Raw genomic sequence first — 17,941 nt, forward strand, 5'->3', positions numbered from 1 at the left:
GGAGGGTAGCCTATAAGCAGTTCACTACAGTAGTAACTTGGAGGGTAGCCTATAAGCAGTTCACTACAGTAGTAACTTGGAGGGTAGCCTATAAGCAGTTAGCTACAGTAGTAACTTGGAGGGTAGCCTATAAGCAGTTCACTACAGTAGTAACTTGGAGGGTAGCCTATAAGCAGTTCACTACAGTAGTAACTTGGAGGGTAGCCTATAAGCAGTTCACTACAGTAGTAACTTGGAGGGTAGCCTATAAGCAGTTCACTACAGTAGTAACTTGGAGGGAAGCCTATAAGCAATTAGCTACAGTAGTAACTTGGAGGGAAGCCTATAAGCAGTTCACTACAGTAGTAACTTGGAGGGTAGCCTATAAGCAGTTCACTACAGTAGTAACTTGGAGGGAAGCCTATAAGCAGTTCACTACAGTAGTAACTTGGAGGGTAGCCTATAAGCAGTTCGCTACAGTAGTAACTTGGAGGGAAGCCTATAAGCAGTTCGCTACAGTAGTAACTTGGAGGGTAGCCTATAAGCAGTTCACTACAGTAGTAACTTGGAGGGAAGCCTATAAGCAGTTCACTACAGTAGTAACTTGGAGGGAAGCCTATAAGCAGTTGGCTACAGTAGTAACTTGGAGGGTAGCCTATAAGCAGTTCACTACAGTAGTAACTTGGAGGGAAGCCTATAAGCAGTTGGCTACAGTAGTAACTTGGAGGGAAGCCTATAAGCAGTTGGCTACAGTCAGTTGGCTACAGTAGTAACACTTAGGGTAGCCTATAAGCAGTTAGCTACAGTCAGTTGGCTACAGTAGTAAAACTTAGGGTAGCCTATAAGCAGTTGGCTACAGTAGTAACTTGGCGGGTAGCCTATAAGCAGTTCACTACAGTAGTAACTTGGAGGGTAGCCTATAAACAGTTCACTACAGTAGTAACTTGGAGGGTAGCTTATAAGCAGTTAGCTACAGTAGTAACTTGGAGGGAAGCCTATAAGCAGTTCACTACAGTAGTAACTTGGAGGGAAGCCTATAAGCAGTTAGCTACAGTAGTAACTTGGAGGGTAGCCTATAAACAGTTCACTACAGTAGTAACTTGGAGGGTAGCCTATAAGCAGTTAGCTACAGTAGTAACTTGGAGGGAAGCCTATAAGCAGTTGGCTACAGTAGTAACTTGGAGGGTAGCCTATAAGCAGTTCACTACAGTAGTAACTTGGAGGGTAGCCTATAAGCAGTTAGCTACAGTAGTAACTTGGAGGGTAGCCTATAAACAGTTAGCTACAGTAGTAACTTGGAGGGAAGCCTATAAGCAGTTCACTACAGTAGTAACTTGGAGGGTAGCCTATAAACAGTTCACTACAGTAGTAACTTGGAGGGTAGCCTATAAACAGTTAGCTACAGTAGTAACTTGGAGGGTAGCCTATAAGCAGTTAGCTACAGTAGTAACTTGGAGGGTAGCCTATAAGCAGTTCACTACAGTAGTAACTTGGAGGGTAGCCTATAAGCAGTTCACTACAGTAGTAACTTGGAGGGTAGCCTATAAGCAGTTCACTACAGTAGTAACTTGGAGGGAAGCCTATAAGCAGTTAGCTACAGTAGTAACCTGGAGGGTAGCCTATAAACAGTTAGCTACAGTAGTAACTTGGAGGGTAGCCTATAAGCAGTTCACTACAGTAGTAACTTGGAGGGAAGCCTATAAGCAGTTCACTACAGTAGTAACTTGGAGGGTAGCCTATAAGCAGTTCACTACAGTACTAACTTGGAGGGTAGCCTATAAGCAGTTCACTACAGTAGTAACTTGGAGGGTAGCCTATAAACAGTTCACTACAGTAGTAACTTGGAGGGTAGCTTATAAGCAGTTAGCTACAGTAGTAACTTGGAGGGAAGCCTATAAGCAGTTCACTACAGTAGTAACTTGGAGGGAAGCCTATAAGCAGTTAGCTACAGTAGTAACTTGGAGGGTAGCCTATAAACAGTTCACTACAGTAGTAACTTGGAGGGTAGCCTATAAGCAGTTAGCTACAGTAGTAACTTGGAGGGAAGCCTATAAGCAGTTGGCTACAGTAGTAACTTGGAGGGTAGCCTATAAGCAGTTCACTACAGTAGTAACTTGGAGGGTAGCCTATAAGCAGTTAGCTACAGTAGTAACTTGGAGGGTAGCCTATAAACAGTTAGCTACAGTAGTAACTTGGAGGGAAGCCTATAAGCAGTTCACTACAGTAGTAACTTGGAGGGTAGCCTATAAACAGTTCACTACAGTAGTAACTTGGAGGGTAGCCTATAAACAGTTAGCTACAGTAGTAACTTGGAGGGTAGCCTATAAGCAGTTCACTACAGTAGTAACTTGGAGGGAAGCCTATAAACAGTTCACTACAGTAGTAACTTGGAGGGTAGCCTATAAGCAGTTCACTACAGTAGTAACTTGGAGGGTAGCCTATAAGCAGTTCACTACAGTAGTAACTTGGAGGGAAGCCTATAAGCAGTTGGCTACAGTAGTAACTTGGAGGGTAGCCTATAAGCAGTTCACTACAGTAGTAACTTGGAGGGAAGCCTATAAGCAGTTGGCTACAGTAGTAACTTGGAGGGTAGCCTATAAGCAGTTAGCTACAGTAGTAACTTGGAGGGAAGCCTATTAGCAGTTGGCTACAGTCAGTTGGCTACAGTAGTAACACTTAGGGTAGCCTATAAGCAGTTGGCTACAGTCAGTTGGCTACAGTAGTAACACTTAGGGTAGCCTTTAAGCAGTTGGCTACAGTAGTAACACTTAGGGTAGCCTATAAGCAGTTAGCTACAGTAGTAACACTTAGGGTAGCCTATAAGCAGTTAGCTACAGTAGTAACACTTAGGGTAGCCTATAAGCAGTTAGCTACAGTAGTAACACTTAGGGTAGCCTATAAGCAGTTAGCTACAGTAGTAACTTGGAATCTGTGCATGTTTACTTCCAACTAACATAACAGTTCTGAGTGCTTTCTGGGTCTTTAGTGTTTGAGTGCGTATTTGTGGATGTGTGTGTCTGTGTGTATCTATGTCAGAATGTTCAGACAGAAGATTTGGGAAAAGGCTCTTTGGTCGATGAGAGATTGAGCCTGACTAGGGATATGAGAGCGTATTCATTCAGTGAGGGCAGTAGTGCTAAGCTCTAGCCACAGAAGTTACAGCATGACCTGGGTTCAAATACTATTCAAAATAATATCTAATACTTTACTTGGGCTTGATTGAGTTTGCCTGGCTTAATGAACCAATAGAATAGTCCCAAAACTGCAAACCCCGCTGTTAATTCAGATATAGCATTGTCATAGCATTGCCAGGTCATCACCATCAATCTCCATCTATTTTTAAAAGCAACTGAGTGCTAAAGCATGTCTTAGTTGGATGCACATTAAGGCCCAGCAGATGGCAGTCTTTTCTTTGGACAAAGGACAGCCTGTAGGGTTATCTTACCCTATGGGCCTGGTCAAATGAAGCGCACAAACTAGGGAATAGAGAATCATTTTGGATACAGAGCTTTATCTACCTATGTCCCCTGAGGGGTATCCTATGAATCAGGTTTGAGGACCTAGTGAGGTAACTTTGTTAAACTCTGAGATCAACTAGGGATAACGAGTCATACGAATGTGGCTCACCTTTTAGTCAGGTACATTTCTATGGCAACGAATCATTCAGAACTAACTTGCTCCGGGGTAAGCGAAGTCAGGGCTAACTCCATTTATCATGACGTTACCATTGGTGTATTAAAATGTGGCTTTTTGTGATAACACAAAAATCTCTTAATAATCCAACCTCGATCCCGCCTCCTGAATCCAAGTGTTTGACATGGGGGAGGGGACCAAAATGTCATCACATATCATGACAAACATTTTTTTAATTTAACCTTTATTTACCTAGGAAAGTCAGTTAAGAACAAATTGCTATTTACAATGACGGCCAACAAACATGATTTTGACAGTTCGGGACCTTTAAGCCTAAGCTGGAAGATGAAGTTACCTGAAGCTGGTTAGCTTTAGAAAACCCTGAATAGATCTATTGTTTCTTGCTTCGTAGGATACCCCTCTGGTCAAAAGTAGAGCACTATAAAGTTAATAGGGTGCCATTTGGGACATAAACCTTTATCTGCCTGTGGGCCCTGGTCAAAAGTAGAGCACTATATAGTGAATAGGCTGCCATTTGGGACACAGACAGAGCTACAGTCAGATGCTGATCAGGACTGAGAGGAGGGAGGCGTGGTCCTGAGTTCTTATTGACAGCTAATTGACAACTGATTGACAGCTGATAAAGCCCTAACCAACACCTGCATGTGATGAAGCAGAAAATCACCTTTATCTGTAATCTCCTATAGACCTCTCGCTCTCTCCTGGAGATTAGCCACAGTCCTCTGCATCCCAAATGGAACCCTATTCCCTATATAGTGCACTTCTTTTGACCACGGCCCATGAGGAATAGGTTGTCATTTGGGACAAGGACTCAGGCACACATTCATTTAGTAGATTGATTTCTATTTTAAAGCAGTGAATCAGGCAGGCGCCACTCAACAAAAGCCTATTAACTTTAATATCCCATTCATCATGTACTTTCAATCATAGACCAATTTCAATCACTTCAATCATCATTCCAGGTACTGTGGCAAGCAAAACAAAAAAGCTTGTTCAATGACATGAAAGGTATTGAAATGACTTGTTGTATTCCATCATGGCAACCTAATCCAAGACTGACAGCAGTGCAATATCACAACATTGTGAAATGTACATTGACAGGAACCAGAAACCATCACTGGTAAGTAAACAAATGATTGCTGTCAATGAACAACCAATACCATTATTACTGTCAGCCCCAGCAGCTACTCCCAGCATCTGCGGATGTTGAAAAGAGGGTTGGGTCCAACATAAGCTAACCAAAGTGAAACAGACCAAAAAGGAATCCATCAGGATCAACTAGAAAACAATGATTTAATACAACAATCCATCTTAAACCACTGTAATACAAATATAATCCAGTGGGGGGCGGTGCTGACCTGCTCACCATCGAGGTTGAAATATAAAACACCACTCCCACATTTGGCCAACCTGTAGGCTGTTTTGGAGGTCTGAGCAATCCAACCAGGACCAAGACTACTACATTAGAACTAGCCCATATAATAGACCTTTAGAGGTGTAAATGTATACAGGTATTCTGTACTTACCAAGCCAGCTCCTGTTGAGATAAACTGACACGAACACCGGGGGAACAGTGAAGAAGTCCACCACTGAGTTCACCTCCAGCCAGAACCACAGCTTGTCATTGGCTGCAATAAACTGAAAGGGAAAATAAACCAATTAACTACAGTACCAGTCATTCCAGGGTTTTTCTTTATTTTTACTATACTGTAGAATAATAGTGAAGACATCAAAATTCTGAAGTAACACTGATGGAATCATGGAGTAAACAAGAGTGTTAAATAAATCAAAATATATTTGAGATTCTTCAAAGTAACCAACCTTTGCCTATTTGCACACTCTTGGCATTCTCTCAACCAGCTTCATGAGGTAGTCACCTGGAATGAATTTCAATTAACAGGTGTGCCTTGTTAAAAGTTAATTTGTGGAATGTATTTTCTTCTTAATGTGTTTGAGACAATCAGTTGTGTTGTGACAAGATAGGGGTGGTATACAAAAGAAAGCCCTATTTGGTAAAAGACCAAGTCCATATTATGGCAAGAACAGCTCAAACAAGCAAAGAGAAATGACAGTCCATTATTACTTTAAGACATGAAGGTCAGTCAATCCAGAAAATGTCAAGAACCGTCGAGCGCTATGATGAAACTGGCTCTCATGAGGACCACCACAGGAAAGGAAGACCCAGAGTTACCTCTGCTGCAGAGGATAAGTTCATTAGAGTTACCAGCCTCAGAAATTGCAGCCCAAATAAATGCTTCACCGAGTTTAAGTAACAGACACATCTCAACATCAACTGTTCAGAGAAGACTTGCGTGAATCAGGCCTTCATGGTCGAATTGCTGCAAAGAAACCACTACTAAAGGACACCAATAAGAAGAAGAGATTTGCTTGGTCCAAGAAACACGAGCAAATTATTAGACCGGTGGAAATCTGTCCTTTGGTCTGATGAGTCCAAATTTGAGATTTTTGGTTCCAACCGCTGTGTCTTTGTGAGACGCAGAATACGTGAACGGATGATCTCCGCATGTGTAGTTCCCACTGTGGAGCATGGAGAAGGAGGTGTGATGTTGTGGGGGTGCTTTGCTGGTGACACTGTCAGTGATTTATTTAGAATTCAAGGGACACTTAACCAGCATGGCCACCACAGCATTCTGCAGCGATACGCCATCCAATCTGGTTTGCGCTTAGTGGGACTATCATTTGTTTTTCAACAGGACAATGACCCAAACACACCTCCAGGCTGTGTAAGGGCTATTTGACCAAGAAGGAGAGTGACGGAGTGCTGCATCAGATGACCTGGCCTCCACAATCACTGGGCCTTAAACAAATTGAGATGGTTTGGGATGAGTTGGACCGCAGAGTGAAGGAAAAGCAGCCAACAAGTGCTCAGCATATGTGGGAACTCCTTCAAGACTGTTGGAAAAGCCTTTCAGGTGAAGCTGGTTGAGAGAATGCCAAGAGTGTGCAACGCTGTCATCAAGGCAAATGGTGGCTACTTGGAAGAATCTAAAATATATTTTTGATTTAACACTTTTTGATTAATACATGGTTCCATATGTGTTATTTCATAGTTTTGATGTCTTCACTATAATTCTACAATGTAGAAAATAGTCAAAATAAAGAAAAACCCTTGAATGAATAGGTGTGTCCAAACTGTTCACTGGTACTGTATAACCCACCGGCAGGGTTGGGGTTAATTCCACAAATTCAATTCTAACTAAATTCCCTCTCCCTGTAAATTTGAATTCAGACATAATTCAATTAATCTTATTTCCATTGTTAGGTACATTCTAAGAATTCCATCCCCAATCCAATATTATCCCCAACAATTACACAAATTCAAATTCAATTCCCTCAGGCTTTCAGGCTGATCCTGTCACTGCTCAGACAGCCTAGCTATACTGGAAATACAGAAATACATATACATGTTTTAAATAATTTAAAACAAATCCTAGAGTAAATGTTTCATACTAAGTGAATTAATTCCATTAACGGGGAAATGTACAAATATTGAATTCCAATTCAATTCCAAATTAAAAATGTTTTAAAATTCCAATTCAAACAGTTTAATTCCAATTCAATTCCAATTCCATAACTTGGAGATTATTGAAACTCGAGTCAAATTCACCCATAATATTCCACTTCCTGTGACAATTAACTGGAATTGATCACAACTCTGCCAACCATCCCCCTTTTAATGTTGATACATGACTGTTGTTTGTTCAGGGTACAAAAAGGCATTAAAGTTATGAAAGAACGACAGGTACCCGCAAACTGTTGAATGCTTCCACAGTGCGATGTTTTGACTTGAATGACTTTATCGGTCTTTGTTTCATGACATGATTGAAACTTCACTAGCGTAACAACTTGTTGTGTACAAGTCCTATGTAGCCTTGTACTTTCTTTACTTACCCGTAGACCAAAGTACAAGAGGAAGAAGACGTTGAAAGCCATGTCAATCTGTAGTGTGAAGTCTTTGTAGAAGTTCTGACAGGACTCGATGGGGCTGTCAAAAACACACAGAAAACTAAAATGTTAGAAATTTTTCACTTAGATGCATTCTTCTTCCCTGATTTAAAAAAAAAGCGAAAAAATGAAGAGGAATGAAAGAACTTGAAGGTGCAAAAGTTTGTATTTTCCCAGGATGTCTGTAGCGCAAATAACATGCATGAATAGTCACACAAGCATGTAATTGTAACATGTTGATATACCCCTGATTAACACTTAAAGAACTGTGTGTACATTATTCTTCTGAAACTCACATTTACATGTTAGTCATTTAGCAGACGCTCTTATCCAGAGTCACTGAGAGTCAGCAGTTTGGCTAAACTGTGGAGTTATTGGCTCAGATTCATTTTAATTTCCACAATACAGAAAAAAACAATGCTGTTGTAGACAAATGGTAATCTTAGGATATCAATTCAATGTAATTAAATCCAAACCGAGATTAGGGAAGGACAAACAATTGGACCAAAACACAGTTTGAGATGATTATGTAAAAAGACAAACACAGAGAGGACACCGCTGCACTTTGTTCTGACATGGTTCTGACATAAAGCTCCACTCATTCTGGATCAAGTGTCCACTGGCCAGCCTGGCAGCTAGACAGTTCCCCTCCTTCTCTCTCTCTCTTTAGTTAATGGTATTTCTTCATCAGTCCTCACACTGACTTCTGAGTTGTTTCCTGAGGGGTATGCTACAATGCAAGCTAGATTTACTCAGGGTTTTATAAAGCTAGCCAGCTTCAGTTGACGTCAGATTCCATCTTACATGCTGACCAGACCAGACGCGTGGCGTGCGCGAGCGTCGCAAAATACATTTACACATACATGTTATTCATTCTTTGCACCCACACTGCTTGCGAGCGTCTGCATAGCTAGGCACTCAAATAGAACTTGGTTCTATTTGTGATGCTTGATGCTCTGCAAGTCCTGCCTCTCCCAGCTCCTTATTGGTTTTTAGGAGCATATACCCACGTGCTATCTCCTCATTGGTTTTTAGGAGCATATACCCACGTGCTATCTCCTCATTGGTTTTTAGGAGCATATACCCACGCCGGTGATTGAAAGATGAACTGAGGTCTACACTCCAGTCGGTTATGGTAATGCCCCTTAAAGTTGGTTGCCAACCGCCATATAAAGTCCAAAGAAGAGGAAGAAGCCTGAAGGAAGGAGGAGAGATGACTAGAAACTAATTAGGTTTACCATTTTATCTGTGGATTAATTCTCGGAGTAGAGGACCTTGTGCATTCCAGGTAAAACAACAACCCAATGTTTAGATTCCAGGACAAATTAGCTAGCAACAGCAAGCTAGCTAGCTAAATTGCCATAAATGTTTAATGCTTTTGGACCTGTCCACAAATTAATATAATTGGTTCAGAGTTTGTTTTGATAATTCAATCTGCGTGTCCTCATCGTCTGGTGTGCGGGGACAAAATCAACACGCACGCACGCGTGCAGTCTGGTCAGCATTTTAGACTGTCATGTTACGAAGGTGGATATTGATCGTGTACCTGCCCTCGAGCCTGCGCGACCTGGGCTTGCAACTGCATGTTCATGTCGCACGAGGCTAGTTGAATGCTGAAACATTAATACATTGGTGAGTAAGTGCAAAATTTTTATTTGCACCGAAATCCTAATTAAATAAAAGTAATCTTGCCAATTCATCAGGCTATGATGTGAAATAGGCTTTTAGAAGTGTCGTCTTTATTTTATTACGTATCGTTAATGTCATCTTTGGTGTGCTTATCAATGCACAAGCACCTTTCCCCCCTCTTAATTGTATTAAGTCATACAAAAGTTTTACAGTGCGCAAAGTTTGAAATGCATTCTGTCATTAGTAAATGTTTGTGATAGGTATTTTAACACACAATAAAACATTTGATTAATACAAATATTTAAAGGTCCTGAACAGTCAGATTCCCGTTTAAAATAGCCTTTTGACTTACTAAAACATCACCAAAAATATTTTTTCCAGATAAAAATGCTCAAAATGTGTGAAAAGTAACTTTTTCTCTGTCAAACTAACAGGAACTCTGAAAAGACAGGCTGAGTTGGCGGGGAGCTTATGATTTGATTTGATTAATTTAATTTATGCTCTCAGTCGATAAGACTGAATTATGCAGAATACAGTTACATTTAGACAATACTGTAGCCCTTTCCTACAGTCAAATGACCTAGTGGCCTCATGGGTGAAATGTTATTAATTACAGGTGCCAAATGGTTTTGTTATATTTCAGTCTTCTGTGATGTATATGAAGTGTAATATTGGGATGCAGACTCAAAATGTAATACATTTCAACTCTATATCTGACATGGTACAGGTGTCTTCTTTGTTTAACCTGTTGGGGATAGGGGGCGGTATTTGCACGGCCGGATAAAAAACGTACCCGATTTAATCTGGTTACTACTCCTGTCCAGTAACTAGAATATGCATATAATTGTTTGATTTGGATAGAAAACACCCTAAAGTTTCTAAAACTGTTTGAATGGTGTCTGTGAGTATAACAGAACTCATTTGGCAGGCCAAAACCTGAGAAGATTCCAAACAGGAAGCGCTCTCTCTGACTATATCTTGGCCTTCTTGATCATCTCTAACCAAAACAGGGGATCTCTGGCATGACGTGACATTTTCTAACGCTCCCATAGGCTCTCAGAAGGCGCCAGAACGATGAATGGTGGCTTTGCAGGCCCTGGCTGAAAAACAGTAGCGCATTTTGTAAGTGGTCGATCTGAGGACAATGAGACTGGAGGCGCGTGCACGAGCCGACACCATGTTTACTTTCTCTCTCTTTGAACGAAAACAACGACTCCCGGTCGGAATATTATCGTTTTTTTACGAGAAAAATTGCATAAAAATTGATTTTAAACAGCGTTTGACATGCTTCGAAATACGGTAATGTAATATTTTGGGGTTTTTTGTCACGAAACGCGTCGGGCGCATCACCCTTCTTTACCCTTCGGATAGTGTCTTGAACGCACAAACAAAACGCCGCTATTTGGATATAACTATGGATTATTTGGAACCAAACCAACATTTGTTATTGAAGTAGAAGTCCTGGGAGTGCATTCTGACGAAGAACAGCAAAGGTAATCAAACTTTTCTAATAGTAAATCGGAGTTTGGTGAGTACCACACTTGGTGGGTGTCAAAATAGCTAGCCTGTGATGGCCGGGCTATCTACTCAGAATATTGCAAAATGTGCTTTCACTGAAAAGCTATTTTAAAATCAGACATAGCGAGTGCATAAAGGAGTTCTGTATCTATAATTCTTAAAATAATTGTTATGTTTTTTGTGAACGTTTATCGTGAGTAATTTAGTAAATTCACCGGAAGTGTTCGGTGGGAATGCTAGTCACATGCTAGTCACATGCTAATGTAAAAAGCTGGTTTTTGATATAAATATGAACTTGATTGAACAAAACATGCATGTATTGTATAACATAATGTCCTAGGATTGTCATCTGATGAAGATCATCAAAGGTTAGTGCTGCATTTAGCTGTGGTTTGGGTTTATATGCTAGGTTGATAAATGGGTGTCTGATTATTTCTGGCTGGGTACTCTGCTGACATAATCTAATGTTTTGCTTTCATTGTAAAGCCTTTTTGAAATCGGACAGTGTGGTTAGATTAACGAGAGTCTTGTCTTTAAAATGGTGTAAAATAGTCAGATGTTTGAGAAATTGAAGTAATAGCATTTCTAAGGTATTTGAATATCGCGCCACAGGATTACACTGGCTGTTGAGTAGGTGGGACACAAGCGTCCCACTGGCCCAGAGAGGTTCATGTTTGTACACTCATTGACTGGCAGACAATTTACAGATACCATGACTCTCAATGATGTCAAGAACTATATGATTTGCCCGCTTGGTATGTCTCTTGATGTAATGACATGACAACTGTGTTAGAGTCTTGGGCAACCCTTCCTCCGCTTTTGTTCCATTCTGGCTGAAGACCTAGCTAGCCAGTTACTAGCTAAAACCAGACACAGATGAAAGCGGAAACCTATACATATATTAATATGAGAAACCTCTAATTATATTTACTGACACGTTGCAATCAAATTTTGTCACCAGTAGAATAGCTACCTACAATAGCGCTGTAATTCACGCCCCTCTGCGACCACGCCTTCTGCGATGTTGGTTACAAAGCGGTACTTATTTAAATTAGGTAAGAGAATAAGACGTTAGTTACCATTGGTGTATTAAAATGAAAGGATTTTGCGATGACATGGTGTAACGTCTGCTTCCAACTCACACTCTCAAACACGTAGATCCCCTGAACGCAGCTCACTTTCCAGCCCACTTTCCAGCTCTCACACTCAAATATATAGATATCCTGAACGCATCTCACTCTCCAGATCCCAATCACCTGAATTCTGATCACCTGTTCACACACCTGTATGTTATTATCACACGCTATTTAGTTCAGTTCTTTGCACCCCATCATTGTGAGGTATTGTTTGTTTTGTGACACACTTCTATTCAGAGCTCTGTTTTTCCCGTAATTTAATCCTCCGTGTATGATAGTTTTTGCCTGCCTCACTAACGACGCCTTTTGCCTATTCCCTGCCTGTACGTTAGCCTATCGGATTTCCTGTTATCAACCTATTGCCTGATCTCCCGGACGACATTACTAGCCTTTTCCCTGCCTGTACTGTTGCCTTTTTGGACCCACTGTGTATGACCTTCTGCCTGCCCCTGGAACCAGCTACCTGCCTCCTCCTGTGGTCCTTTACAATAAACACCTGCTGCTCCCTGCGCTTGAAACCAGCTCTCTGTCTCTCATCATGTTCACTACACATGGGGGATGGGACCAGTAACTTAATGACTAAACTAAACTAACAATGTATAGAGCATTCGGGAAAGCTTTATTCTAAAATGGATGAAATAAAACATTTTCCAATCTACACAAAATACCCCATAATGACAATGCGAAAACAGTTTATTTTTAAACATTTATTAAAAATGAAAACAGATACCTTTATTTACATAAGTATTCAGACCATTTGCTATGAGACTTGAATTAACCTCAGGTGCATCCAGTTTCCATTGATTGTCCTTGAGATGTTTATGCAACTTGATTGGAGTCCACCTGTGGGAAATTGAATTGGACATGATTTGGAAAGGCACACACCTGTCTATATAAGGTCCCACAGTTGGCAGTGCATGTCAGAGCAAAACCCAAGCCATGAGGTCGAACAAATTGTCCGTAGAGCTCCGAGACAGGATTGTGTCGAGGCTCAGATCTGGGGAAGGGTACCAAAACATTTCTGCAGCTTTGAAGATCCCCAAGACCACAGCGACCTCCATCATTCTTAAATGGAAGAAGTTTGGAACCACCAAGACTCTTCCTAGAGCTGGCCGCCCGGCCAAACTGAGCAATCAGGGGAGAAGGGCCTTGGTCAGGGAGGTGACCAAGAACCCGATGGTCACTCTGACAGAGCTCCAGCGTTCCTCTGTGGAGATGGGAGAATCTTCCAGAAGGACAACCATCTCTGCAGCACTCCACCAATCAGGCCTTTATGGTAGAGTGGCCAGACGGAAGCCACTCCTCAGTAAAAGGCACGACAGCCCCTTGGAGTTTGCCAAAAGGCACCTAAAGGACTCTCAGACAATGAGAAACAGGATTCTCTGGTCTGATGAAACCAAGATTCAACTCTTTGGCCTGAATGCCAAGCGTTACATCTGGCGTAAACCTGGCACCATCCCTCCGCTGAAGCATGGGGGTGGCAGCATCATGCTGTGGGGATTCTTTTCAGTGGCAGGGACTGGGAGAATGGTCAGGATCGAGGGAAAGATGAACAGAGCTAAGTACAGAGTTCCTTGATGAAAACCCGCTCAAGAGCACTCAGGGCCTCAGACTGGGGTGAAGGTTCACCTTCCAACAGGACAACGACCCTAAGCGCACAGCCAAGACAACACAGGAGTGGCTTCAGGACTAGTATCTGAATGTCCTTGAGTGGCCCAGCCAGAGCCCAGACTTCAACTCGATCGAACATCTCTGGAAAGATCTGAAAATAGCTGTGCAGCGATGCTCCCCATCCAACCTGACAGAGCTTGAGAGGATCTGCAAAGAAGAATGGGAGAAACTCCCCAAATACAGGTGTGCCAAGATTGTTGCGTCATACCAAAGAAGCATCGAGGCTGTAATCGCTGCCAAAAGTGTTTCAACAGATGACTGAATAAAGGATCTGAATACTTATGTAAATGTGATTAATTTATTTTTTATACATTTGCAAAAAATGTCTAAAAACCTGTGTTTGCTTTGTCATTATGGAGTATTGTGTGTAGATTGATGAGGGAAAAAAACATTTAAATTGATTTTAGAATAAGGCTGTAACGTAACAAAATGTGGAAAAAGTCACGGGGTCTGAATACTTCCCGAATGCACTGTACAGTCATTTTCATACTTTGGTCATCCTACTTTGATCTGGTTTCATCCAAATATCATCTAATTTCATGAAGAACATAATCTTGACCGCTCGGGATGTTTAAACAAGGTTGTGAAAATGAAAAGTAGGCTTGGAACCAGTACCAGGGATGAGCAACTACAGTACTCAGGACCTGATTGGTGTCACACCCCAGCTAACACACCTGACCCCAATAATCAACTAATCATGATCTTCAGTTTAGAATGGAATTAGTTTAATCAGCTAGGTTTGCTAGGGATGGGGGAAAAGTGTGACACCACTCTGGCCCCCGAGCACTGGAGTTGCCCATCCCTGGTATGTAATTTTTTAGGTTAACAGATAAAGCAGATTGCGTTTTTAATTTTGCCTGTTGCATTATTTTTTCATTATGGTAGGGTTGTTTACAAAGAGTGCACGGACAAGGAGCAAATGGAAGCTTTCCTGAGTTGACGATCCACTGTTGTGCAGCTCAAGAGAGGTGATTAAGTTACACTTGAAATTCACTACTGTTTGCCAGCTTAACTATCTGTGTACCCTATACATTTCCTCTAGCTCAGGCCTACAGCTATGCATTTGGTTTGCTAATTTGCAAGCTCAAGCTTCTTGTAATTTAGCCCAGAATTTCAAGTGTAACTTCATCACCTCTTGGTTACAGCAGATGTACAAATACCCTTTATTTTTTATCACTGAACCCTCTCTCTGGCTAGGACATATAGACAAACTCTGTGTGACTTTTACTGCTGAGGTCGATTACCATCCCCCGCCTCACCCTGACCTCATTGTCCAGTGTTAGGGACAAGGTTGCCAGGGAATTCAGTCAGCTGACCTAGTCAGCCAATCACAGGCCCTATCAGGTGGGTTAACAGACCCCTTAGTTGGACACGGGCGTAGAAAGACGACAGGTCAGAAGAACTCTGCACCACCTCAACACAACGCACCACTGGACCCTTCCAACATGGACAAGCTTCCATCTTGGACTTCCTAACTGTGTGTTAGTGTGTGAATTACCATAAACCACTTTCATCGAATCTCTTCCTATTTGCTGTGAATTAAATTAATGACTGGTTTATCTTTGTGAGAGGGAAGGAATCTGATTTCACTGGTCCTCAACTCACAGCACATTTAATTCAGGATAAGTGGAGTTAGCCCTGAGTTAGCCTGCCCTGGAGAAGGTTAGTTCTTAATTAGGGATAGGGTTTAGTTTAATGAAATTCCGCCTGACTGACGTGCCCAAAATAAACTGCCTGTTACTCAGGCCCAGAAGCCAGGATATGCATATAATTAGTAGCATTGGATAGAAAACACTTTGAAGTTTCTAAAAAACTGTTAAAATAATGTCTGAGACCATAACAGAATTGAAAAAAATCCAGCGAAAATCCAACCGGAATCTTTTTTTTTTAGGTACCAGGCTCTTATTATGGAAACCAATTGTTTCTATGTAAATCCATCTCCCAGATTACAGTTCCTATGGCTTCCACTAGATGTCAACAGTCTTTATTCAAGGTTTCAGGCTTTTTTTTTTTAAACAAACAAGTATTTGGAGTTTTGGTTAGGAGACCACCTGAACAATATCAGTCTTTCGGCGTGCGAGGGAGAGGGCGCACGCTTAAGAATTTTCCTTTCCTATTGAACATACTACTTTCTGTATGAAATATTATTGTTTATTTACATTTTAGGGTACCTGACGATTAAATAGAAACGTCGTTTGACTTGTTTGGATTAAGTTTAGCGGTAGCTTTTTGGACTCCTTTGTCTGCATGTTGAACGAGTGGATTACTGAAATTGATGGCGCCAACGAAACAGACATTTTGGGATATAAAGAAGGATTTTATCTAACAAAACGACCATTCATGTTGTAGCTGGGACCCTTGGAATTGCAAACAGAGGAAGATCTTCAAAAGTAAGTGATTTATTTCATCGCTATTTGTGATTTTTATGAAGCCTGTGCTGGTTGAAAAATATGTTGTGGGGCGCCGTCCTCAGACAATCGCATGGTATGCTTTCGCCATAAAGCCTTTTTGAAATCGGACAACGCAGTTAGATTAACAAGAATTTAAGCTTTTAAATGATATAAGACACTTGTATGTTCATGAATGTTTAATATTACGATAATTTATTTGAATTGTGCGCCCCCCAATTTCACCGGATGTTGTTGGCTGGTGTCCCGCTAGCGGGACGCCTATCCCTTAAGGATTCACTGCCATAGAAATGTACCTGTCTAAAAGGTGAGCCACTTTCATGTCACCGGTTATTCAGAGTTGAACTCCTCTATATCGCATCGTACCTTGCCACTCTGGTGTGATAAGAGTAATGAAGGCTCCTCAGAGGAGGAAGTGAAGGACCATCCTCCGCAGTGATTTACATTTTTACATTTAAAAAGTTATCCTTTTCAGATAAAACAATACTAAATATAATCACGTCACCAAATAATTGATTAAAACATACTATCTTGCATGAAGGTGTACAGTACCCTCAACAGCACTCTGTAGGGTGCACTATGGTGTAGCCGGAGGACAGCTAGCTTCCGTCCTCCTCTGGGTACATTGACTTCAATATAAAACCGCGGAGGCTCATGGTTCTCACCCCCTTCCATAGACTTACACAGTAATTATGACATCGTCCAACCTCTCAGAGCTCTTGCAGCATGAACTGACATGTTGTCCACCCAATAAAAGGATCAGATAATGAATCTAGTGCTGAAAGCATAAGATACAGCTAGCTAGCACTGCAGTGCATAAAATGTGGTGAGTAGTTGACTCAAAGACAGAGAAAGACAATAGTTGAACAGTTTTTGACCAAGAGAGAGACTTTTTTTCACTTTCAGTTTCATTTACTTAGCTAGCCAGTTTAGCCTAATCAAACACCCTGCTCAAACAGAGGGATGCTATGTTAGCTAGCTGGCTATGACTATCCAACACAACACTGGAACTCAAGATAAGCTTTTGGTTTTACAAATCTATTGCCATCGGGGCCTGCCGGTGTAAGTGCTAAACTGCCTACTGAGTGTACACTGTAACGTTACAGCATGATTGTAGCAGGTTTACTAACGCGTTAGTTCTATTAGCTATGTTGACTATAGCGTTACTTTAGCTAATATGGTGACAATGCTGTGTAGGCTGTGTGTAGCAGTTATGATATAGTTTGGCTTGGAAAGGTTTTTTCACCTGGTCACATACAGCTGATGTTTTGCGCATTGATGTCCACAAGGGACAAAGGGAAAAGATGGGAGGAGAGCGCATAGATGCGAGAAGGAATACAAGGTGGCTGTTATGAAAGTGAACTGTGTTTACGCGTGATAGGGGTGTATTCATTCCGCTGATTCTGTTGAAAAAGTTCCTTAAACGGAACAAAACAGGGATGAACATACCTGAATTTGCAAAATATAAACTGTTGTTTGCAACTGTTGGACTAATGATCGACCTGTGTGCACCTACGTTGTAAACTTTAATTCATAGGCTAGGTTGTAGCAACCTCATGATGGGTAGTGGGAAATGTTAAGTATCATGTTGTAGCCTAAACCTATCGCTGTTACATTGAACTAGGTGAATGGAATATGAATGACAGTCATCCAACATGCTGTAATCAAAATAGGGCCATTCTCATGAAAAAAAATGTCCTCTGACCGCCACTGAATAACAGCGTCTGCCAAATTACCATAATGTAAACGTACAAATGAACAGCTCAAAGCATACTGGGTATTATTCTAATGAGTTTGCCCCTGAAATGATTGGACTTATTTCGGGGGTGGATCTCATTGGAATAATACCCAGCCTGGTTTGCAAGTGTTCATTTGTATATTTACATTTTGGTCATTTAGCAGACACTTATCCAGAGTGATTCAAGGTAGGTAAACAACCATATATCACAGTCATAGGAAGTAACATGTTTTTTGTTACCA

General features: G+C 41.3%; 1 protein-coding gene across 9 annotated transcripts in view; it reads right to left on the bottom strand.

Annotated features, from left to right (window-relative positions):
• The window catches only part of LOC106611671 (calcium-activated potassium channel subunit alpha-1), a 231,384-nt gene that overhangs the window by 96,067 nt on the left and 117,376 nt on the right, over positions 1 to 17,941 (bottom strand). For all 9 annotated transcript variants that reach the window (XM_014212234.2, XM_014212216.2, XM_014212208.2 and 6 more), the window contains exons 4-5: positions 7,546 to 7,639; positions 5,160 to 5,271 (exon numbers count right to left, since the gene is read on the bottom strand). In XM_014212234.2, coding sequence (XP_014067709.1) covers positions 5,160 to 5,271; positions 7,546 to 7,639 — 206 coding nt within the window. The remainder of the gene's footprint in view (positions 1 to 5,159; positions 5,272 to 7,545; positions 7,640 to 17,941) is intronic.

Source organism: Salmo salar, chromosome ssa01 (assembly GCF_905237065.1).
Source record: "Salmo salar chromosome ssa01, Ssal_v3.1, whole genome shotgun sequence".
Lineage (NCBI taxonomy): Eukaryota > Metazoa > Chordata > Actinopteri > Salmoniformes > Salmonidae > Salmo > Salmo salar.